This window comes from Leptidea sinapis, chromosome 19, assembly GCF_905404315.1.
Source record: "Leptidea sinapis chromosome 19, ilLepSina1.1, whole genome shotgun sequence".
NCBI lineage: Eukaryota > Metazoa > Arthropoda > Insecta > Lepidoptera > Pieridae > Leptidea > Leptidea sinapis.
In genome coordinates, this window is record NC_066283.1 from 6,933,600 (window position 1) to 6,959,550 (window position 25,951).

At 33.1% G+C, this 25,951-nt stretch overlaps 3 protein-coding genes and 1 long non-coding RNA gene across 6 annotated transcripts; 1 reads left to right on the top strand and 3 right to left on the bottom strand.

The window, feature by feature from the left end:
• Nucleotides 1–3,606: 3,606 nt before the first annotated feature.
• Nucleotides 3,607–7,100, bottom strand: LOC126969813 (uncharacterized). 3 transcript variants are annotated; one of them, XR_007730451.1, is made up of 5 exons: nucleotides 6,915–7,100; nucleotides 5,878–5,982; nucleotides 5,102–5,287; nucleotides 4,625–4,693; nucleotides 3,607–4,036 (listed from the first exon to the last, which is right to left on the bottom strand). It is a non-coding gene; the product is annotated as an uncharacterized LOC126969813 (long non-coding RNA). The 3 variants fall into 3 exon arrangements; XR_007730449.1 differs by having other exon boundaries at nucleotides 4,658–4,693; nucleotides 6,915–7,077; XR_007730450.1 differs by lacking the exon at nucleotides 4,625–4,693 and having other exon boundaries at nucleotides 6,915–7,077.
• Nucleotides 7,101–11,045: 3,945 nt separating this feature from the next.
• On the bottom strand, nucleotides 11,046–11,999 carry LOC126969810 (ubiquitin-conjugating enzyme E2 C). Its single transcript, XM_050815378.1, has 2 exons — nucleotides 11,777–11,999; nucleotides 11,046–11,708 (listed from the first exon to the last, which is right to left on the bottom strand). The coding sequence occupies exons 1-2, from the start codon at nucleotides 11,875–11,877 to the stop codon at nucleotides 11,279–11,281; spliced, it is 531 nt and encodes a 176-aa protein (XP_050671335.1). The 5' UTR covers nucleotides 11,878–11,999; the 3' UTR covers nucleotides 11,046–11,278.
• Nucleotides 12,000–13,965: 1,966 nt separating this feature from the next.
• Nucleotides 13,966–14,433, top strand: LOC126969696 (uncharacterized). Its single transcript, XM_050815242.1, has one exon. It carries the CDS (start codon nucleotides 13,966–13,968, stop codon nucleotides 14,431–14,433), a length of 468 nt encoding a protein of 155 aa, XP_050671199.1.
• A 1,654-nt stretch (nucleotides 14,434–16,087) lies between these two features.
• Nucleotides 16,088–17,833, bottom strand: LOC126969802 (DNA-directed RNA polymerase I subunit RPA49). Its single transcript, XM_050815368.1, has one exon. The coding sequence runs from the start codon at nucleotides 17,385–17,387 to the stop codon at nucleotides 16,293–16,295; it is 1,095 nt and encodes a 364-aa protein (XP_050671325.1). The 5' UTR covers nucleotides 17,388–17,833; the 3' UTR covers nucleotides 16,088–16,292.
• Between the last annotated feature and the right edge of the window lie 8,118 nt (nucleotides 17,834–25,951).

The window sequence follows — 25,951 nt, forward strand, 5'->3', positions numbered from 1 at the left end:
CAGGACGAAATCGGATGACTATTACAACAGATACGAAAAAAAAGAACATCTTTCTTTTTTTCGGAAAGTTGGAGGAGGCTTCTACTGAGGACTATATCATAAAATAATTGATATAGGTAGTGATATCTTGTAAATGTGAAGAAAATAAATCTTGATAAATTGCCAAAAGTATTACATACTGTCTAAATTACAGCACACTGACAGACAGACAGTGGAGTCTTAGTAAAAGGATTCCCATTGTATAACCATTCAATTCAAGAATAAATAACACGCCGCCTAATAAGTTAAGCAATTAAGAGCTAAGGGCTACTTCATATGCATTGGTATTCAATTTTACAATAAAATACCAGACAGTATACTAGGCCTCACTGAGCACAAATTCAAGAAATATATTAGAGCTTCTTTGACAAAGAAGGCTAACTACAGTATAGTAGATTATATATTCAAATTCAAATATTTTTATTCAAAATAGGATGTGAAATCACTTATTGAAAGTCAAAAAAACTACCACCCATTCCAAAATGAATGCCTCAGTCCTGAGAAGAATGGGCGCAACAAACTCAGCGGGCTTTTTTTTTCATCAAAAATATGTTTTACAATTAAAGTAACATTGTACAATTAAACTTATTATTTAATAGCCTGAGGGCGGTCGCTCCATTCCCAATCTGTGGTATCATTAAGAAAGTCATTTATGTTATAGTAACCTTTACGACACAAACGTTTTATAACAATTCTTTTGAATAACGTAATACTTTTGTTATGAACATTCTCTGGGATCCTGTTGTAAAAGCATAATATACATCGCCCCACAAAAGACTTGTTAACTCGACTTAGTCGAGTAGTAGGCATTATGAGCTTATGTCTGTTCCTGGTGTTAACATTATGGTTATGACAGTTTCTGGCAAATTCACTTATGTGCCTATGAACATACATTACATTATCAAGAATATATTGAGAAGCAACAGTCAAGATGTTAAATTCTTTGAATTTTGCTCTCAATGATTCCTTAGGACCTAGGTTATAAATAGCGCGAATAGCCCTCTTCTGCAGCACAAATATTATCTTAATATCGGCTCAGTTAATTGTCTAATCTTTTTAACCGTGTATGCTGCAGACCTAAGTCTGTTCGCCAATTCTTCAATATGGGGGCCCCATTGTAATTTGGAATCCAGAGTAATGCCAAGAAATTTAGCATCTGCTAAATTTAAAATCGGTGGAATCTTCCACCGATTTTATCACCTCTCCGTTTAACAAAACACTTGCATCAACATTTTTGACATTTGGTACGGTAAATTTTATATATTTCGTTTTCTTGCTATCTAACAATAGGTTATTAGCGCTAAACCAGTACACGATGTCAGATAGAACAACGTTCTGTTCGTTATACATAGCTTGGTTTCTTTTCACTTTGAAAATCAGTGAAGTGTTGTCCGCAAACAATACTACCTTGTGTTTTTTCTCTATAAGATTAGGAAGATAATGAAGAGGAACGTTCCGAGAATAGACCCTTGTGGTACCCCCATACTGAGAGGAGTCCCAGGAGATCTCCTGCCATTCACGTCGACCTTCTGAATTCTATTGTTTAGATATGAAATCAGAAGATCGAGCGCAGTTCCCTTTATGTCATAGTGACATAGCTTCCTGACCATCGTTGAATGTTGAACACAATCAAAAGCCTTAGGTAAATCACAGAAGATGCCAAGAGCGTTCTGCGATTCCTCCCAGGCATCAAAAATATTCTTGATAAGCTCAACACCTGCATCCGTTGTTGAACGTCCGCTAGTAAAGCCAAATGGTTTCAAATGAAGTAACTTATGAGAGGTAAAGTAAGTAAGCATTTGGCTTAAAATTATTTTTTAAAAAATTTTACTAAGGGTTGGCAAAACCGACACAGGACAATAGTTATTCGGGTCAGAAGCGCATCCCGATTTAAATATTGGTGTAATTTTGCTATGTTTCAGAAGGTCAGGAAACACGCCATGATTAATACAATTATTAAAGACTATTGCAAGATATGGTGCTATGACATCAATTATTGAACTTATTATTTTAACAGAAATGCCCCATATATCAACAGTTTTTTTCATGTCAGATTTAAAAGTTTTAATTATTTCTCCAGGGCTAACAAAACTAAAATTTAAACTTTTTTGACATCCTATAACATTTTCTAGAAGAAGTGACTCAGCAACACTGGTGGAGGAGACAAGAGTGTGGACTTTTTGGCGGGAAGTCAAACAAGGCGGTCATTTTAAAATTTCTTAATAAATAAAATTCATATTTCTTGGTAAATTAATTATCCCAATCTACGAATGGGGTCTCAAAGTGATGGAGATGGCGATGGGGAGTCTTCGGACAAAAAAAGAAAATACGCGCGGATTTCGGAGAGAGATGAGAGAAATAACGATAAGTATAAAATTTATTTTAAAAGAAATTATACTAGATTATTTCTAGAAAATGTCACATACAGTGACTATACCGTGTATGTTACATCAACGGACGATGAAAAGTTGGGTAATAAAAACCCTATAAAACTTACCCAACTCTTTACAGAAAATATGAAAGGCATAACGAGCGTATTCAGAATAAATTCACATAAAATTGCTGTAACTTTTCAAAAAGCTGCTGCAGCAAACAGCTTTTTAAAATACGACAGTTTTCTAACAAAATATAAATATAGAGCCTTCATACCTGCCCACCTGGTTGAGAAGGTGGGTTTAATCAAATTTGTGCCAACTGATATGTCCAATGAATACATATATCAAAATATCACTTCAGATGCAGACATAATATCAGTTAAAAGATTCATGAAGAAAGATGAGAATAAAAAGTTAACACCAATGACCACAATAGCTATAACTTTTTCCTCAACAACTTTGCCAAAATATGTATTTTTAAATCTATTTCGATACCAAGTTTTTACATATATTCCACCAATAATTCAATGCTTCAAGTGTTTTAAGTTTAATCACTCAGCCAAAGTGTGCCGAGGCACACAAATGTGCTCCTCTTGTGCGGGCAGTCATTTATACAAAGAATGTACAATGGATACCATGTGTTGCATCAACTGCGGAGGGGCTCACCTAGCAATTTCAAGGGACTGTCCAATAAAATTAAAGAAATTAGAAGAAAAACGTACACTTATATTAAACCAGAACCGTACATTTGCATCTATTATAAGTAGCAATACTTTAGATGATAAGAATTTTCCAGCACTTAAATCTAAATCCATGGAAAAAAATGTAAATAGCCCTAAGTCTATTGTAAATACTAACTCATCAAATAAAAGAGACACTATAGCAGTAAAGAATAAAACAGAATTAGAAAAAATAGCAAACAATGAAATTATTCTCAATGCCATTGTGAAATCATTAGTTTCTTTAGCCAACTCACCTAGTAATGAAGCTCTTACAACAAATAGAATAAGAGATATTTTCTTGAAAAATTTATTATAATATGGATCATAGCTCTAATAAAAATAATCAAAATATAAAGAATTACATTACAGTAGCACAGTTTAATATTCAAAGTGTTAAAAACAAAAAACCTTTATTACTACAATTCCTTTTTGAACAGGATATAGACATTTGTATGTTAAATGAAACATGGTTGAAAGAAAACAGTTGCTTTAATATACCAGACTATAATATAATACTTCAAAACGGACCTAATGGTCATGGAGGTGTAGCTATTTTGATAAAGAGTTCATATAAATATAAAGTTATTCAAACACCATACTATGACCATTTACAAACAGTTGCAATTATTTTAAAACTCAACATTGGCCAAATATCCATGCTGTGTGCATATAGTCCTCCAAGAGGGGGTCGTTTTAAATGCAAGAAATTAAAGCAAATTATAGATAACTTGCCCAAACCCTTAATGTTATCAGGTGATCTTAATGGACATCATGTTGCCTTTGGTTGTAATTCTTCAAATTCCAGGGGAAATGATATTTTCAATTTATTAGATGAGTCCAATCTTTGTATTCTTAACACAGGTTCTCCAACCACAGTAGGTACCATAAGTCATAATCCATCTACAATAGATATAACATGTGTAAGTCCTGATATAGCCCCTTTATGTGAATGGAAAGTACATAATGACCCAATGGGTAGCTACCATTATCCTACAATAACAGATATTCAAACATCAATTGAAAAATATGAAATTGGTAGTCCCACTGAACACTTTATATATAGTAAGGCAGATTGGTGCAAATATCACACTTTAAGTGAAAAAGCATTCAATAAAATAAACTTAGAATCACAAGATTCAATTTATCTTTACAATAAATTTTGTGACATTTTAAACAACATTAAACAAGACTGTATTCCTCAACTTAAAAAACCAAATAATACAAAATCTTATAAAATTAGAAAACCGGTTCCATGGTGGGATAATGAGTGTTCTGAGGCAGTACTTAAAAGTAAAAATGCATTAGCCTTTTATAGACATTTTCCAACAATAGATAATTATATTGAATACAAAAAAGCTGATGCACAAAAAAAAAGGTTAATATCCGAGAAAAAGAAGGCAGGCTGGACTTCATTATGTGACTCATTTAATAGGTATACACCAGTTAGCAAGATTTGGAATTACATTCGGAGGTTTAAAAGAATCTCACACAGAAAAGCTCCAATAAATGATGAGTGGATACCTTCTTTTTTAGATAAGCTAGCACCTATCTCTCCACCTGAAAAAGATATAAACACAGAAAAGTTCAATCAACTGTTTCAATCAACTGGTAACCTTCATAGCTACTTTCTTACTGAACCCTATACTATGAAAGAGTTTAAAACTGCTCTCAAATCTAGGAAAGACACCACACCAGGTCTTGATGGCATAACATACAAATTAATAAAGAACCTTCACCCTAATGCTTTAACTATCTTATTAAAAATATATAACCACTTATGGCTGTCAGAAATTATCCCCGATTCATGGAAAACACAGTGTGTTATCCCTATAATTAAACCTGATAAACCAGCAAATGATTGCAACTCATACAGGCCCATTTCATTATTGTCATGTATAGGAAAATTATTTGAATGCATGTTAAAGTTTAGACTAGAACATTATAGTGAAAGAAATAACATCATACCTAAAGAGCAGTTTGGTTTTCGTAGAGGTAGAAGTGCCACAGAAAGCTTTACATCCTTAATTTCAGACATCAAAAACTCATTTCATAACCATTCCCATACAGTTTGCGCCTTTCTTGATGTTAATGGAGCATTTGATAATGTTAACCCTTTAGTGTTAATTGAGATTCTCACAGCCATTGGAATACCTGGCAAAGTTTGTAAATGGTTATTCAGATTTCTGTATGAGCATACAATGTTCATTAAATTCAATAATGTTTTACATGGACCTAGGCTTATTTATAAAGGAATAATGCAGGGATCTACTATCTCACCCTTATTGTACAACTTGTATACATCTCAAATTAACAGATATTTAACAAATTCATCTGCTAAGTGTCTCTTGTTTGCTGATGACATAGTTGTGTATAGTGTTAGTAAGAATGTAAATAGTGCGGTACAATGCTTGAATAATTCACTTGACCAAATCCATAGATTTTATAGTGACTTAAAACTAGATATTAATGTAAATAAAAGTGGTGCAATGGTTTTCAGTAAAAAAATGGGTAATATACAAGATACTCCTCTAATATATTTTAATGGTAATCCATTGGTTTCTCATATTTCTCATATTAATAATATCATTAAAAAATCTTCTAAAGGACTTAACATTATGCATTCTTTGGCAGGTGTACACTGGGGTTCTGACCCTAAAATATTGTCCATGCTGTACAAAAGCATTGTTAGAAGCCACTTTGACTACAGTACCTTAGCATACATGAATACGAATATTACTTACCTCAGGAAGTTAGATTCTATCCAGAATAAGGCTCTCAGGATTATAACAGGAGCTATGTGCTCCACTCCAATAAATGCAATGGAGGCAGAATCTGGCATTTTTCCTCTAAAATTGAGAAGGTTACAGATTGCCAATAAGTTTGGCCTTAAGTTATTAGCTAATAACAATAAATTTGTTTTAGATAGAATTCTACCCAAAGAGGATTTTCCTCAGAGTTTGCTGTCTAATCTTTCCATTAATGCTACTCAATTGATATCTGATCATATCCCAGACATAATGAACTTAATATTAAATTTAAAATCTTTATGTATAAATGTATATTCATGTAAAATGAAACCTTTGTATAATATTGATTTTAGATGTATGAGTAATGATCTTTTTGAAATAGACACTGAAATAGTTAGAAATCAGTCAGAATTCTTAAGCTTTGTAAATAGACAACAACTTTTTTACAAATTATATACAGATGGTTCAAAGGTTGCAGGAAATGTCACCTCAGCTTATTATGACTCTCAAATAAATAAAACAAAATGTTATAAGATTGATCCCACATGCAGCATATTTACGGCTGAGTGCTATGCAATTTATAAAGCTTTATTGTACATAAAGGATGTAAATAGTAGAAACTTTTTAATTGTTTCTGATAGCTTAAGCTGTATTATAGCTCTGGACAATATGTCAAGTAAGCAATGTTGTAATTATATTTTATTTGATATTACTAAAATTATATTAGAGTTAAAGAATAGTGGCAAATCTGTTACATTTAAGTGGTTACCTTCCCACAGTGGTATTTCTGGTAATGAAGTGGTGGATAAAGCAACCCGAGGTGAATTCGATGAAGATCACAGCAAAGTATTAAAAGTTCCTTATACAGACTATCATGAAACATTACAAACAAAGTTGAGAGAGTTGTGGCACAGTTATTGGACACTTATTAGCAGAGAAAAAGGAAAATGGTACACTAAAATACAAGAGACCCCGCCGCTTTTACCATGGTATCACAAACACAAGGATATCAATAATAGAAATTTTATTACCACTATAAACCGATTGAGATTTGGTCATTGTAGAACCCCGGCACACCTAGCAAAACTGAAGATAATACCAGAATCAGAGAGTAAATGTAAACACTGTACAACAGATAACACAGCTGATTTAGAACATATGGTCATGAATTGTCAACAGTATAACTTTCATCGTTTAATTTTAGCAGCAGACATTCAAAATATAACATTGGATGATAAGAAGAAAATGCAAACGACACCTTCCACTTTACAAGACATTTTGTGTAATTTATCGTTATACAAGCCATTGTACAAATTTATTGTAAATACTATAGGAAAAATTTAACTTTGTTATCTTAGTAATAAGTTTGGCCTATGGACTTGCATCCCGTGCCACTAAATAAATTAAAAAAAAAAAAAAAGACAAGAGTGTTTGTGATTGAAACTGGAATCTCAGAAAAAAAATTCTCAAAAGCAGTAGCAACTTCCTGCTGAGATTGAATTATTGTATTGTTTATTGATAGATTATATTCAATGTTGCGGTCTTTCGATCTTCCAGATTCCCAGTTAATAACATTCCAAGTCGTCTTTATTTTATTTATATATTTTTAGATATGCATAGACTTTGCAATAGAACAAACACTTTTAAATAATTTAGAGTATTTTTTAATATACTCGAGAAAAGATGCATCATGATTAAACAATGATCTCTCACTATATAGTTCATATAGCCTTTGTCTGCTCCTATGAATGCCAGCTGTTGCCCAATCATTAAATGACAGGAGACCACCTGATTTAACTGTCTTAGAACTTAGAAGTAAATATAGAAGCAAACTCTGTTTTAATTATTTTAAATAACATATCATACATTTCATTGGGATTAATATTATATTTGAATAAATCCAAATTAGAGTGTTTAACTGACACATTGCCTCTATATTTCTCCATTCGCCTATTATTCACAGGAACAAACGTAATTTTTTTAATTTTAGTACATTTATTGACCTCAATATTAAAAGAGGCTAACTGACCAAAGTGGTCTGAACTCTGTTAATTATTGCCTGAGAAATGGGTTTATAATTGGTAAATATGTTATCAATACAGCTTTTGGAGGTGCCAGTTACTCTAGTAGGCTCTAAGAAAATATTGGTTAAGTCATATGATTTGAATAAAGATCTGAATCTAATACTGCTTGTGGATTTTTCTAATAAATTAATATTAAAATCACCATATATCATGATATACTTCTTAGACTCAGATAATTTTAATAAAACCTCCTCCAATACACTTTCAAATAATTCATATACTGCATCTGGGGGTCTGTATATACTAACAATGGTGCGCTCGAGCTCTGCACAGGCTATTTCAATTGTATGTTCAACAGAGAGGCCCACAATATCTTCTCGTTCTTTGAATTTAAATAATTTACTTACAAGAATAAGAGAGCCGCCACATGTAGCTTTTTCTCTGCTAAACATACTTGCCACCTGATGACCACTGAAGTTAAAGCTGAGCTCATATTTTCTGAGCCAGTCCTCTGTTAAACATAAAATATGTATATCTTTAAGATTTATAAATAACTCCAGTCCAAGTTCTTTACCTAATAATCCTTGCATGTTTTGGTGCATCAGGTTTGCAATTTTACAATTATTACTTATTCTAGTATTTGTTATATTACATTGTGTTTTTACACTGCTAGAGGAGTCTCCTATTGTCTTGTTTAATTTTTTGGAAAATATTCCAAATCTTTGTTTAAATTAGTACACTGCTCAATAGAAGCAGTGGTTATTAAATTAATACTCTGCTCAATAGAAGCAGTGGTTATTAAATTATTACTCTGCTCAATAGAAGCGGAGTCCATAAAGTTATCACACTGCTCAATAGAAGCAGTGCTTATCGACTTACAACTAAACTGCTCAAAAGAAGCAGGGGTTGCCAAATAGTTGGCTGTATTATAGTATAAATAATATGATAGCGATTTTGCTATCTGTCTTTTATAGAAATTAGATAGGTGTAACCTATCAGATGTCAAAACCTTACATTTTTTATAATTAATTATATTATTAATGTCTATTATCTGTATTTTATTAGATAATATATTATCATTACATGTCAAATAATGAAAATTCAACAATAGGGTTAACAAATTGTTTAAATTGTATCGTATTTTGTTTTCCTGTGGCAAATCAGGCATATATGGCAATGTGTACATTATAAGATTAGCTATTTTTAAGCTATTTGATTCACTGTATAGTTTTTGTAGATTTTTTTATTTAAATTATCTCTTCTCCCAACCATTACAATAATAGAAGTATTGGAGCAGTGAGTATCACTTAAAATTTGCCCCTGGCATGCAAGTATTGGTTATTTACTGCCCGTTACTTATTTTATGAAAAATTAACCCCATATTTCTTCCCAGATCATCACTGTAGATCTTTATATGTTTCTTTTGGGAAGAATGTATTTGTGCAGGTTGGTTTACAATAACCAGAGAAGTGTGAGCCCCCACAGACTGAGAAATAGATTTTCTATTACTCTTTTTGCCAGAAGTGCCTGGAGAAAACTGACAGTTGCAATTATTATACATTTTAGAGATTGAATTAAAACACTCTATGTTATAGGTATATAACTCAATCAATTCATCCATAGCCGATATGTGTTCAGCTATGTCTTTTTGTGATATCTCATATTGCTGAGACACATGATCCAGATTTTTATTTAAGGCTTATAACTCAGACTGAAGAGAGCTCACACTTTCCTTATAATCCCTTTTAATATTTTCCAAATCTACACAGAGTTCTTCAGTCTGTAATTTCAGCTGATTTATAGAGGGTAATGATGCATGGGTCTTGTCTGGTTCTGTGCAGGCCACCTAAAATTCTATAATATTATATTGAGTAGGCTAAGTTGTTATATGATTTAAAATATGGGCTGGAAGTTTCTTTTCTGTTGTTCTCCCTGTGTCATAGCCCCTTTACGAACTGATATAGCTTCATGACATTTACCAAGAGTTGTTGCGATGTGTTATGTTATTGTCGTTTGCTATTGTAAACATTTCTATAATCTTCAGGTACACAAACATCAAATATTTTAGAGTTACCAACAAAACTTACCATTAGTCTAAACTTTACCCAATGCTATACACCTCAATCAACCATCCACAGGCGAAATAAGATAAAATACCTTAATTTTTCATGCACACAGACAAATATACCTCTGTGAAAACTTATGAGGTAGAACTAACTCATGGATCATCTTCCAATTAATCTGGTTGTTCATTGCTTAGGTTTGAGATCCAAACAACATACCTACTAGCGAGATTATGATGCCTGTCACAGTAGCACTACATTCTACCCTCAAGTAGTACCTACTAGCTATACTTTGATGGGTTGTATAAATGACTGGGCTACTAAGACTAAAGTGCTCAGGATTGTGTTTTCAAGAAATGTGAGCAGCTCTAAGGCTAAGAGAACATAACAAAACTATTATTCATATAAATGATGCCATATATTGTACTTATAGAAAACATTAGCAAATAAATTTTGTGGTGTTCTTGTAGTATCAATCTAGACACATAAATAAATGAAAGAGTTATACAAGCATGACAATGGAGATAATCTGTATTAAAATAAGTAATTGGGTGTAAAGGGGTGATCACAGCCATACCATAGAAAACAACCAATGGGCACTAAACATTATGTTATACCTATATAATATTATCCTTAAAAATATTGCTGTCTATAATATTTTAACTATCATTTGTTATGGTACCTATACCAGTAAATAAGACTATCACAGTAAATTACCTAATAATGTTCCCACCATGTTATTCTGTTATATTGTCATCTATTATATAACTTGTCAACTACAATGAAGAAAAAGAAGAAGACAATGTTTCTTTTATTTCTTATTCCTGAGATACAAGTGACCAAATGAACTGATTAATTTGACCACTCTGCAGTACTACCTAGTAAAGTGATTGAGATTACTATTAGGTATAATGTTCAATTCACAGCACAATGATGCATCACAAATAAATTTTCTATTAAACTTCTATCTATAATATGATTCACAGACTTAATTCTGAAAATAGCCATATTACCTGATTTAGTATCATTTGAAAACACAAATTAATGATTGAAAACTATAAAATAAAACAATGAATGAAATTGCACTAAAGAATTATATTTATTGGTGATCTCAATATACAGTCAAAATGTTTAAATCAATATTAGGATCCAGATGATGCAATAAATTATAATGAATTTAGAAAATAATTTAACTAATAATTGTACAGATAATAATATCATATCACTCAGTAGAAATGTCCGTTCATCATACACACATCTTACATAGAACAGAACAACTCAAAAACATTAAAAACAACATTAATAAAACTATAAATCCTTATGTTTACTATAAAATTCATCTAAATACTTCTTATATGCTGGTTGGTTTGACCAGAGGAAGGAGGCTTGCTGATTCAGAGGACTCTGGGTGTTAGGTTCTGCAAGCAGACTCTGTATTGACAGTAGGACAGTGCGGACATCATATAGTGCTGTCCACTTATCCTTCAATATATCTAGACATATTAACCCGCATGTATCTACATTGGGATGAAAACAAGGGGTGAGGAATTTGACTACAGGCGGAGCATATGGATATGAATTAGGAAACTCTAGTGATAATTTGTACTTGTGACCCGCGTACACCGTGTCTTCAGGTCCGTTGATAGTTCCTATCCACTTAAATAAGTTGTCACTCTCGGGAAAAGCTGATATACCCTTGTCTGCGCATCGCATCAGCTCCATCAGTTCTTTTTGCAATCTGTAACAAATATCAACATAAAATCGATGCAAAGGCCAAAATTCGTTTCACTTACGTTGGATACGTACCGTTTACTCACAGCATGATTGTCCTTCAATTTGATCGTATCTTCGTTTTGTTTGGCGGGATTTGAGGACGACGCATAATGTGGATTTATGTTCTGGGCCATAATATTAGACTATTTTGAAAATTATTTTCACTAACAGTCTGTTACAACAAGGCAGCTTCCTGTTAATTTAAAAAAGCTCCGATTTTATTGGTTAGCTCGATCCTTTGACAGATCAACTGATTTGTAAATTGTAATGGCGTGACGCAAATCTAAATCAATATGACAATGTCATTCTATCAAAATAATAGATGATTGAACCAATGATTCATAGAAATATGGATCTGGTATAACCCAGTGAACATGAAGCTATGATGAAGGTCCGTGAGTCCAAATTCATATTATTTACAATCGACATAAACGGCCTCTGCATGTAATATGGTGGTAATGATTTTATCAAGTTTTACGACAGAGAACCATGATTTGTTTGGTATTATAAGTTGAATTTATTGATAATAATTGGCTATTTCGGCCCAGAGTTCCTGAGATATAGACCTGGAAGAGCAGCTAAAACCTGAGTATACTTAATCTTAAAGGGGGATTTGTCACCACACTAGCTTCATTTGCAAGTGTGTCGGCTGGTTCGTTGCCTATTATGCCACAGTGGCTAGGTAACCAGATAAAAGTGACGGTAAGACCTTTTGTTGAACACTCGTAAAGGTTACTTGTACTCGTAATGTAGCAGACTACAATAGGAAAAAAGGATTTAGATTTGAACATACGGAAGGAAAATCTCAAAAGAGCCTGTAAAGCACTCATGGAATCACTTGATGATGTGCATGTAATATATAATATGATGGGCATTTTATTTTTTGGACAATATTATAGTTGGCATGATAAACTTCTTCTCCTACAAAATCTTCAAGCTTGTGTTTTGACGGTATAAATATAATGCCGTCCTGGCTAGTTTTCATTAACAACAAAACGTATTTGTATAATAACTAACAGTCGGAATGGTAGTTAAGGTATTTATTGTTAAATAAATCAAGGGAAATGATTTATACCTTAAATAACTTATTACTAAACAAGGGAGTGGCTTGTAATTCCAATAAATTAATGAATCAATGAGATCAGTGAGAGTTTGGTTTGGTTATCAAGGGGCTATTTAGAAAATAATTGTGAAACACGAAATAAGAGACAATCAGACAAAAAAATGGCGCGTTAAATGAAGCGGGGATTTGTTACACTGTACTTATATTGCATTCAAAGGACTAAATTTCATGGCTCCAGTTATTATTCTCATAGCTTTTGATTGGATGAAATCTAGTTTTCTTAGACCCGCTAAATTACAGGGATCTAACAAGAAGGTTCCGTAATCAAGGATACTCCGTAATGTAGCATTGTAAAGTAGCTTCACAGAAAACAAATGTGCACAACACCAAACACCAGAGAGGCATCTCATTAAATTGAGAAACCTTTCACATTTTGTAACTACGTACTACCTATTCACAATGAGCCATGCCTGTCAGTTTTGAATCTTAAACGACTCCCAAAAACTACACATGGTTCGTATTCGACGATTAAGAAAAAAGATTGTTAGTTCTCAATATATCCTTGATAATGTGATGTATGTACATAGGCAATTAAGTGAATTTCCTAGAAATTGTCATAACCATTGTTAACACCAGGAACAGATATAAACTCATAATGCCTACTACTCGGCTAAGTCTTTTGTCTAAAATTTTGGAGCGGTTGTTACAACCTCATCTGCTGAACAATATTGTGATTGACGACGTGCAATTTGGTTTCCGTCCTGGTCTATCAACGGATTCAGCAATTCTTAGCTTAAAGTATGCCGTAGACTATTATACAAGTCGAGAAATATCAGTGTACGCATGTTTTTTGGAGTTGAGTCAAGCTTTCGACCTGGTGAATTATGATATTCTCTGGGCGAAATTGTATCGTTCACAGGTTCCAAAAGATGTGGTGGGTCTCTTGAGATACTGGTACGGAAACCAAATAAACAATATTAAATGGGGCGACACGACGTCTGATTCCTATAGATTAGACTGCGGAGTACGTCAAGGAGGTATCACCTGTCCGGATCTATTTAATTTGTATGTAAATGATTTGATAGAGGAGTTGAAAACCACAAATATCGGGTGACACATCAGTAACACGTGTTTTAACAGTCTCAGTTACGCCGATGACATGGTGGTTCTCAGCCTGTCTATCAAGGGACTTAGGAAGTTGCTTTCAGTCTATGAGCATTATGCGAATGTTTACGGACTTAATAAGACAGAAATGTTGGTATTTCGTGCGGGCAAAGGTCCGGAGATGGTACCTGAGGTGTTGTTGTATGGCTCAGCGGTTCGAGTTGTAACAGAGTTTAAATACCTGGGACATGTTCTTACAGAGCACCTGAAGGATGACTATGATATTGAGAGAGAGAGGAGGGCACTCTTGATTCGTTGCAATATGTTGGCCCGAAGATTTGGCAAATGCAGCAATCCCGTCAAGATTGTACTGTTTAATGCGTATTGCCAGTGCTTCCACACCTGCCAACTTTGGACGAAATTTCTCAAAAAGTCATACACGACAATGCGCGTGCAGCACAATGATGCATTTCGCATATTGGTGGGATTCCCTAGGTACTGCAGTGCCTCGGGTGTTTGCTGAATCGAGGGTGCCTGATTTCTATGCTGTGATGAGAAAAAGAGTTGCTTCCTTCTGGGATAGACTCCTCAAATCTCAGAACCGCATTCTCCAAACGGTTTGTGACGGGGTGCCTAGTAATATTTTTTCATATTGGCTATCTGTGCATCGAAACAAAAATTGTAAATAAATGACGGTGCCTGGACCAAGACGCCTGGGAAGAGCTTTCCAGTTTATAAGTTTTGTGTATATTTTACTTTTTCTCTTTATATAATGTATTAGAAAATTATTGTACCTATTTGTTTCATAATATGTATACTAGGTAATTTTGCCTTTAATAAAAACTTATTATTATTCTTTTGTGAGGCGATGTACTTATATGAATTTACAACAAGATCTCAGAAAATGTTCAAAACAAATGTATATTCTACGAATTTCAAAAGAATTGTAAAAAAACGTTTGTGTGGAAAAGGTTCCTATAACTTAAATGACATAACATAGATTAGGAATGGATATATTTTTTAAATACTATTAATAAGTTTAATAATTGTACGATATTACTTCGTAACCATATTTTTTTATAAAAGAATGCCGCCGAGTTTGTTGCGCCCGTTCTTTTCAAGGGTGAGGCATACTTTTTGGAATGGGTTGTAGTTTTTGACTTTCAATTATGTAGTAATATCATATAATAAAATATTGAACAAAAATATTTGAATTATCATAATAATATGGAAATTGGAGGATGTAAACATTGACATATGAAGAGAACTATCGAACTTTTAAGAGGTGAAATGCTGAGACTATTGTCACTCTCAGGTTGTGGCTCCATCTGCAGGATCTACTTTACAATATACAACTATTTACTTTACTTGAGTCTTCAGTCTTTCAAATCTTAACAATTTGTTATTTTAAAGTGATATCCCTCACTTCTGGGATTAATAACTTCTTGGTTTGCGGCGCTGGGCTCAAAGGATCGGAATTGCAAAGTTCTAAAGATTAAATAATTATAACTGTGCCTCCAGATTTTTTAAGAGGCAAATCGCCTGTTGAAATCAAAGTTTGTTGTCAAAATTGGCGAGCAGCTTTCTAGTTACCCGCCTGGAACACACAAGTTCTGGATGGTGTCAAAAGCTGCTGCTCTTGGAAACATCAAACAGCCATTTTTGCCGCTGCTTAACATTGGGGATCACAATCTGGCCCATATGATAAAGAGAAAGCCTATCTTCTGTGCACTTTTTTGCTTCCAATTCAAGACTTAGGAAGGATTGATGGATATTGATTAAAAAACAACCCTAACTATTCCACAATGACAGGTCTATCCTGGAAGTACAGTTCAGACAGAAAACTGTTCATAAAGCTGTTGGGCTAGATGGCATTTCTACAATTGTGCACAGAATGTGTCTCTAACTCAAACTTATTTAAAATAAACATGATGATCTAAGTTAATTGACATTGATCCAGTAGGGATCAAAACAGTGCCCACATGCTGAAGCATGTGCATATCCCATTGAACTGGGTCTTTTAAAAATACCGAAAAACTACTCACAAAATTTTAAAAGGTATTTTTTTTTTGTTATAATAGATGGATCAAAAGTGATCATCATATCACATGGATGAGACATGACAAGCATGATATATCATTCCTAGGTCAAGACAGAAGAAATTCCTGTAGGTTAGGACTTTGTGGATGAGCATTACACTACCAAATGACAATGATGGTGGTTTTCATGAATAAAAAAGATATTACTTAATGAACAACTCCTTGCATTTATACAGATCTCATATTCCAGATAAGCACCAGGAGCTTGTCTTAACTATTGTTTTAGTGGTGTCCAGTCCACTAACTGTGATAGCATCAAAATAAGAAAACAGCAGTATTTTTTTCAAAAATGTGTACTTTTCCTCCGATATATTCCTTTATTATTTAGAGGTAGTTTTAATTGCACAAATTTCTTACTGTCTGTGTTCACAATTATAGCACCAGTCACTCTCACCTTCAAAGCACTAGTTGATGGCATCAACTTAAACATTTCACAAACTTCATCTAGACTTATCTTAAAATTATTTATTAATAATAAAAGCACTATAGCATGACATATAATTTTATCCTTGTACTGTGGAGGACGGCCATACTTTCTACCCGATACTGTCAAGAAATTCTCCAATATATGCTTGTTCAATGTATTTGATGATTTACATATAGTAAAACCTTTTCTGTTGATGTCTTTAACCATCATTATGTATAACTTAGCTAAGCTATCTGCATATAAACCAAGTACTTGGTGTTTGATTGAATTACTATTGCTTACAATATTTTGGATAAATGGTAGCATCTCAGATATGTAGTCTTTTGACTCAATTTCTGAAGCTATTTGAGAAAATTGTTCCTCTGTCAATATTTTGTCAAAATCATAAACATCCTCCACCCGGGTAGCATTTCTATTAATATCTGGTATATAGAAGTCATCAGAGTTTAAGCTATTGTTGTAAGATGTTAAATCCAGTTGTTCCGACTTCACCTTCTCCGTGGCTTTTTTAACCTGTTCAGTCACTGTTTCCATATTCATTTTTAGTTTTTCTCTTTGTTCCATCTGCTGTCTTTGCTTCTTAGAACCAAATTTTCTACTTAACTCCAAATTACTTGTCTCTAATACCTGGGTGTCGTTTATATTTAAATCTTCTTTTAAGATAGGTCTCAACTCAATATAACTTGATTCGATTAATCTAACTTTGCCAGACGACTTATCCCTAACAAGAAGTAAAGTTTGGCCTAAGTTATCATCGTCTTCCTCTCCAGCATATAGTAAGCCATCTGTTTCAGTAACTAGAGTTTTTTGATCGGTTTCGGTATTTTTAAGCAATGTACATGGATAACTTTGAAATTCATCCGTCGGGTATGCATGTTGATAGTTTACAATGATTGGATAAGGTTTTTGATTAGATTTTTTATATACTTTGTCTATTGTTCGTTGAGTCATTATTTGCTATGTATTAAAGATTTTGTACAAATTGTCTCACTTATAAGTAACAGTACACGTGATACTAAAAAATAGGTTAAAACGACATGGTACATAAATATTAATTACAGGAATGGAAACTCAAACATCAAATTTCAAAAGTCAAAACACGGGTACCAAAGAGATTTTTTTTTTGGTTCTATTCGTCCATCTGGACAGGCAAAGGGGTCAAAAGCCCATACAGCCAAGTCTTCATTTTTATTTTTCTATTCTTCACGTTACACAACTTGTTCAAAGTCATGCTAAGTATTTATATAATCTTCATCTTCAAACATAAAAAGTACAATTTCCCATAAAAGTAGTATTTCGTGTTCTTCATGTTTCATTTTCTTCATATACATATAGGTTCGCATGAAAGGCCGAAGCCAAGTCTTTTATTGATAATATTCTTGTTCCAATGAAGATCAAGCTTAGCCCCTTATTTTTAATAATAAACTTTTATGATATAATACTAAAACAAATCTCATATACGTTATAAGAAATATATTATACATGAATTATAAGTAATAATGGTGAATATTAGTTGAATATAATTATAAGTTAATATGAAACAAATTTAAGGTATAACTACAAATATAATATTTACATTTATACATTAAAATTTACATTATAAACACAAGTCCAATAATAATTTATGGACGAATATGTTTTAAGTCTGTGTAAGGGATTGTGTCAAAAGCCAAGCCGTATATTCAAATTTCGCCTACCGTTGAAAGTGAAACTATAAATTTGTAAAGCGGCACGAAGCAGTCATAAGTTTTCAATAACTGCTGAAGTGAGCGCGGGATGTCTTCAGCATTCTTATAAATATCCAAGAGGCAGTCTATCAATGTAAATCTTTGAAGATTATATTGGGGACAGTCAAAGAAAATTTGATCAAGAGTTTGGATGGATAAATTACAGAATTGACAAGTTGGAGAATCTAAAACACCGATCCTAAATAAATAAGCACCACTACGAGAATGTCCCAGACGTAACCGACAAATTGTGGTGTAAAATTTTCTGTGTAAGTATTTTTTCTTTTTAACAAACCAGGGTGGAGAGATTTCGTTTTTAATGTCGGCTAACCATTTGCCCTTTGTCTGAACAACTTGTTGCCAATAATTCTGAGTCTTGCAAGAATGTACCTTTAAAATGAGACAGTGCATCTGTGTGTGTTATGGGAATGTTCAAAGCAGTATGTATCTGATTACTATTCACAATAGATTTAGCAAGATAATCAGCTTGATCATTTCCTTCCACGCCTATGTGTGAAGGAGTCCAGAATAAAACAATATCTTTTGTTAGGGATAAGCATTGATATTTGTCTCTAATATTGTAAATGATGAAATTAGTTGTAACATTACATTTAGTATATTGTTAAGCTTTTAAAACACTCATGCTATCCGTTATAACAATCCAATTATTATATGACTGTTCTCCAATATATTCTAGGGCAGCATATATGGCAGCACATTCTGCTGTGTATATACTAGCCAAGGTATTTAACCTATGACCAAACCCACTCCGCAGTTGTATGTCATAAACTGCCATAGAGACAGCAGTATTACTTTTAGATCCATTAGTATAAAGTTGGTTATAATTTTGCTACTCTGACAGCATACTATATACATCTTCCTTATATTTTAATGATTCTTTAATAATTATTTTAATAGGTGTATATTTTGAATTATAAGAATTTAAATAACATGGCTAAAGAATACTAGAAAATAGATTATGATCACAAGAAAAATGTAACAAATCAGAGATGCCTTCTACTTGATAGTAGGAATTATTGTCAGAGTAGTCCTGTATCTTTAATAGGAGTGGATGATTATTAATAGAAGTTAATTTGAGAAAGAATTTTGTTTGTAGATATTTGAATCTAAGAGCTAGTGGGGGAATATTACATTTTACTTGTAATGATATAGGAGTAGACCTAAAAGCGTCTGTTATGATGCTTAAGCATTTATTTTGTATTTTTTCTAATTTATTCACTAATGTAATTACTCCACCATAACAAAAGAAGGCGTACTCAAAATGGCTACGGACTAATGACTATGAACTATTGTTAGATCTAGTCCATTTGGTCTCCAAGAATTAGTACCCACTGTAGTTGGTTGATCATTATTTAAGAGCATTAAGTCATTATCGTCCATTACATCCATGATGTCTCTACCTCTAGAATTGGTTCTATTACAACCCCAAATGGTATGGTGAGCATTAAAATCACCAGCAATTATTAGTGGTTTTGGAATACTATGCAACAGTCTATTAAATTTAGATTTGTCAAAGTTAGGTACACTGTTGCCAGGACTATAAAAGCTAACAATTGAGATGTCTTTTTGTTTGTATTTAATTTTGATTGCTACATTTTGCAAGGAGTTATCAGAAAATGTTTCTAACTTTTGAAAATAAATGCCATTTCTAACAAAAATTGCTACACCATTGTGATCATTACCACAATCATTTCTTAGTATTGTATAACCTCTGATAGAAAACTGTATATTTGGTTTAAGCCAAGTTTCTGATATAAGTGCTATGTGTATCTCCTGCTCATAAAGTAGGTTTTGAAGCTCAAGTCTGTTACTCAACAGACTTTGAGCATTCCACTGTACTATGTTAAGTTTGTGACAGTTGAATGTGACGTTTTATTTTTAATTTCTTTGGTATCTTTAATGCCTGAACTAATTGCGTGTGAGCTAATGCTTTGATTCTGTGATTAGGTTCATTGCTGCTGGATTGGATAAAATTAAATTAATGATGTCTTGTGTGTTCTCTGTCTTATTGAGTGATGGAAAGTTTGTTGGATGTTTAAATAAATCTGATAATGGTGTTTTACTTTTATTTTTACTATCCAATATCTTTTTTTGTTTTATAGGGCATTGACCTGATACTGCAAGATGGTTACCTTTACAGTGCACACATACTGCTTTGTCAATAGGTATAGTACATTCTTTATATGAATGATTTTCAGTGCAGATTGAGCAACACTGAGCATTCTTACAGAATTTAGCCAAGTGGTCAAACCTAAGGCATCGGAAACACTGCTTAACTGGCACTGGCAAGGTCGCACTGGTAGACGCCACATCTTTAAGTGAACGTAATCTGGGAGTGAAGTAGATGACGCAAAGGTAATAATGACTGCCTGTGTAGGTTGTAATATAAAACCACTATCGGATTTGTTTTTTTTCATTATACGCCGAACAGAAATATTTTTTTTTGTACTTGACAAAGATTTGAAATTTTTTTTGTTGGACATATCAATGGGTACGGAGGAAATCACTCCAGACAATTCAGTGGCAGTGAACATGAAAGAAAATGTGATCTAGATCACATTTATCGGATTCACATTCACACATGTCAGTAGATACAATGCCTAATCTGTTAAGATGAACAGGAGTGCAAACATGACCCAAACGCATTCTTATGATAGAAGAACATACTAACTTATTGCATTTGGCACGGAAAAACCATGGTTTAAATGAAATAAGTGGCTGAAGGTTAAAATATTTCCTGCCTTTTGATTGACCAGTTTCAGTCCAAAGTCTATTCCAACAATCCTGAAGGTGAACTATAGGAAGAGCACCTAGATCCTGGCAAAAAACTTTATAAGGGAAAATGTCGCCATCGACCACGGCTTCATTAGCTAGTTGGTCTGCTTTTATATTACCAGGAATGTCGCTATGGCTGGGGATCCATACAAACAACACAGAAAGACCAAAGTGATTGCATTTATTTAATAGATTTCTTAATTCTATGACAACAGAAGAAATGTTTTTTGATTTAAATGGGAACCTATTGAGAGACTGTAAGGCACTTTTTGAATCAGAGAAAATTATTGTTTTTGGAAGTTTAAATAGAATAATATATTCAATAGCCTTAAAAATACCATAACATTCCCCAGTAAACACCGATGTTTCCGGAGGTAGTTTAATTTTCTGTGATATTTTAAATTGAGTGTGATAGACACCTACACCAACGGGATCCGAGGAGGAATGTTTAGACGCGTCTGTGTAAATATGATGGTAATCAACCCAAACAGTATTTTTAAGAAGATTAAACGAAAAATTTGTACTAATATCGTGCTTATTTAAATCTGAGTTAAAATTAATTTCTGGAAGCAACATTAATGCTTCAAAGCTAGTACTGAAAAGAGGATAATTAATGGATCGATGAATAGGAGCTTTTATGTTGATAAATTTCTTAAAACTATTGATTAGACAAGGTGTTTTTTTATTTGACCAATATGCAGATGAATCTATATGATGAGAAAGTTTCTGAAGTTTGTTATAAAGAGAGTGGTTAAGAAACTGAAAAGATCGGAATATAAATTTGTCTGCTAAATATTGACGACGTAGATGTAGTGGAGGATCACCACATTCTACTTGAAGAGCATTGATAGGACTTGACCGCATAGCACCAGAAACTACTCGTAAAGCTTTGGCCTGTATGAGATCTAGTTTTTTAAATGTCTTAACACTACCAGGCTCCAGCAAGAATGTACCATAATCTAATATACTTCTTATAAGAGCATTATATAACAATTTCATGCAAAAAGGGTGCGCACCCCACCAAACACCGGACAGACATCTTAAAATATTAAGAGTACGCTCACATTTAGCATTCACAATGTGGGATACCAGTTAGTTTCGAATCTAAGACAATTCCCAAAAACCTAACATTATCTTTAACTAGAATCTGATAACCCTCATAAAATATAGAAATAGGAGGAGGAGTTCTTGATCTCGTGAATAAAACTATTGTACTTTTTTCAGGTGATAGATCAAGGCCATTAAAGTCCAACCAAATTTATCAGCGGTTGTGTTATAGAAGAACTAGCTTTTTCAATAGAAATATCACGACAGTAAATTAATAGATCATCAGCATACTGAAGAACATTTACACTATTAAGTGATGATTTTAAATCGTGTGTATAAATATTATACAATATTGGGCTAAGTACTGATCCCTGGGGGAGGCCCTTTGAAACAAGTCGAGTAATTGACTTCCTGTCATCTAGTTTCAGGATTATGTATCTTTCGGAAAGCATGTTTATGATAAAATTTGTTAATAGCAGAGGTATATTAAGTTGTAAAAGCTTATTCTTTAAAATACTTATTACGACATTATCATAGGCACAATTTATATCTAAGAACGCAGCTATTACTGATTTATTATTTGAAAATGATAATTGAATATCAGAAATGAATATACTTAAGCTATAGTACTTTTCCCACGTCTGAAACCGAATTGGGATTCACATAATAGACCGTTATGCTCAACAAACCATTCTAAACGATTTTTTATAAGATGTTCTGTAATTTTCATCAAAACAGAAGAAAGTGCGATTGGGCGATAGGCAGAATGGTCTGAAGAACACCTATTAGGTTTCAGTACGGGAATTATTTCTTGACGTTTCCACGTGGAGGGGATGTTACCAGATGTCACTATGGAATTTATAAGAGATAAATAATAAAATAAAGCATCATCATCTAAATGAGAGATAAAGGAATACGGAATACCGTCCAGTCCAGGAGCAGAATCCTTAACATGAGACAATACACCTTTTAGTTCAGTGAGAGAAAATATACTGTTTAAACCAAAACAGTTATCATTATTTATATTTATTACAGGGTAACCAATTATTAAGTCTTCAGGAACGAAAGGTGGAGCCAATTTATCTAAAAAGCTATTAACTAAATGAAAAGAGATTGATTTTGGGGATGAATCTTTGTATGCAGATCTAAACCTTCTTATATTTTGCCATACATGAGATGGTTTGACATCAGGTGATTTTGAATAGCAGAAATTTTTCCAGCCATCAAATTTCTTTTTCTTTAGAAATTTTGAAGTTTCTGACATACTCTTTGTAAGAATTTCAAAATTCTCATCAGTGGAACATTGACAGTATGTAATTTCAGCATATTTTCTTCTCTTTACTGCCACAGTACATTCGTTATCCCACCAAGGAGGAGAAGGAATAAAACCCAAAGAGCTATTTTTACTTGGAAATATCTCATTGGCAACCTCAATAAAGATTCTTGCTAAAGAATCTGCACACTGAGATTCTGTACCTGGATTAATTTTTGGAAGTGTAATAATTTTGTTTTTTATTAGATCTTTAATCCCAATCAACATCATTAAGCTTATATTTTAAACGAGGAGAATAAGTTTTATGTAATACTTTATTGTTATTATTGCAGGTTGGAAATGATAATAATAGTGGGAAGTGATCACTACCAAAAGTAGATCCTAGGACAAAGAAGAAGCAAGATTAGGTGTAGTGACTGTTAAATCTGGAGCACTTGGGCCCTCGTCAGGATGAGAACGTCGTGTAGGACGACCATCATTTAATATACACAAATTCACTGAATCAAATATATCTATTAATGTGTTACCATAACTATTAGAAGATAAGTAACCCCAGGATTCATGGCGACAGTTAATATCACCAAGGATCATAAAAGGCTTCGGAAGAATGGAAATAATATCTTTAATTTCATTTAAGATTGCAGAAGAAGGATGAGGTATATAAATAGATACATAACAGATATTTTCAACTAAAGCAGCAATAATAGAAAAATCATTACTGTGAGAAGGAATAGAGAAGAGAGAAAAGGAAAGAGGGTGTTTCACAGCATGGCTACTCCTCCATGCCCATCCACACGATCTTCTCTGAGACATGAATAACCACGAATCTTAAATAAAGATCCTGGTTTCAACCATGTCTCTTGAAGAGCACAGATATAAGGTTTATATTTATTTAATAAATAAATAAGATCACTTTTTTTAGGAGTGATGCTTTGACAATTCCATTGAAGAACTTTGTCCATTATTTGGTTTATAAATTTGAGTAATTGCAGAAACTAATAAGGCAGCGTTGGACGGTGAAAATTCATTCGATTGACTAAGAGATTTTATAAGAGAAATAATTAAATCAATTACTGAGGATTCCAAAGGATTTTCATTTTCTTTGTTAATTAATGCACATCCATTAGAGGGTTGGGGAATATTAAAATCCCTTAAAATTTCTTGGTGAGCAGATTTGTCATATCCTTTGCTAAGTGTAGGTGGAGGCTTTGGTTTAACAAAAAAAGTTTTTTTATATGAAGTATTGTTTATAGCTTTAGGTGTTGAATGTTGATGCTGGGTTGGAAAAGTATTAGGAGTGATGTTAGGTGATGAGAGTAATGTATCTGCATATGAAATTCGAGAGACAGATGGATGTATCTTTGAAGCTTCTGAATAGGAAATACAGTTTTTAGCCATTGATTCCTTTATAGCTCTTTGTCTTTCATATTCTAAACATTTTTTATCAGTTGCAATATGGGAACCTTTACATAAACAACAAGATATAAAATCATCTTGAACAGAGCAGTTATCACCACTATGTCCTTGACCACATCTAAAACATCTTGGTTTAGATCTGCATTGAGATTTCACATGACCAAACCGACAACAATTGTAGCATTGAATAGTAGGATATATATACAAGTCTACAGTAAGAGAAGTAAATACCACAGACTCAGTACATTTAAGATGGTTTTGTCCATCAATCATCATCTTTCGTTTTATTCTCCTAATTTTTATGATTGGACCACAGCCAATAGGAACAGAAACATTATCTTTTATTTCCTCTTCAGACCACTCAGCTGGTACTCCTCTGACTATTTCTATTCTACTCACAGAAAATGATGGAATAAAAGCCTTATATTTTTCATTTTCTAAATTTTTGTTTTCAACAAAGTCATTTGCATCTTGGTACTTAGAAAAAGAAATAGATAACCTATTCCGGCCTATCCTTTTTAAACTTCCATTCACAATATTTTTAATAGAATTTCTTTTGAGAAAACGACCAAATGTAACTGGATGTAAAGTAACATTATCATCGGGAGATGAATACTGTTTCTGAATGTGTACAACAAAAGGAGGAGCATCTAATGAGTTATATAACAGCCTTGCAACAGGGGGCTGTGGCTGTTGTGGAGTGTCTGTGTTATTTTTTTGTATTGTCTCTACTACTATAGAAGAATTTGCAGGAATCGACTTTGGAAAGAATTTGTTTGTCACTAATGTCTACACATTTGCAATCACTTTCCTTAATATCTTTCTTATCACCACGGTGTTTTCGTCGTCTTTTATTACAGTGTCTGCATATTCTGGGTCGAGCTGACACTCTTTTACGGCCACTAGATGTCTGAGACACAGAACCATCTGTATCCATAGTGCTACCTTCGTCATTATTAGAAATTGTCACTACATGACCTATATCAGGGGCTGTCCCCCCAGGATCATCCGGGGGGTCCATCATATCATAGAAAATTGAAGAAAAGAAGACTTACCAATAGGATGAAATTTACACAAATTAACACTTTAATAAAAACTAACTACTAAAATATATACAAACGACTACTTATCTGATCAAAATATCTAAATATTTACATGAAATTTAAAAATAAAATGAAAAATTATTAAAATTACGTGCGACCGATCAAGTTTCCCGCCCTTTTTCAATTTTATAGTTAAAAAGACCGCCCTAAGCA

Excerpts from the sequence above, each read along its gene's own strand:
- LOC126969810 (XM_050815378.1), bottom strand. The coding sequence starts at position 11,877 with ATGGCCCAGAACATAAATCCACATTATGCGTCGTCCTCAAATCCCGCC. Across the intron at positions 11,709-11,776 it reads AATCATGCTGTGAGTAAACG|ATTGCAAAAAGAACTGATGG; the intron begins GTACGTATCCAA and ends TATTTGTTACAG.
- LOC126969696 (XM_050815242.1), top strand. The coding sequence starts at position 13,966 with ATGGTGGTTCTCAGCCTGTCTATCAAGGGACTTAGGAAGTTGCTTTCA.
- LOC126969802 (XM_050815368.1), bottom strand. The coding sequence starts at position 17,387 with ATGACTCAACGAACAATAGACAAAGTATATAAAAAATCTAATCAAAAA.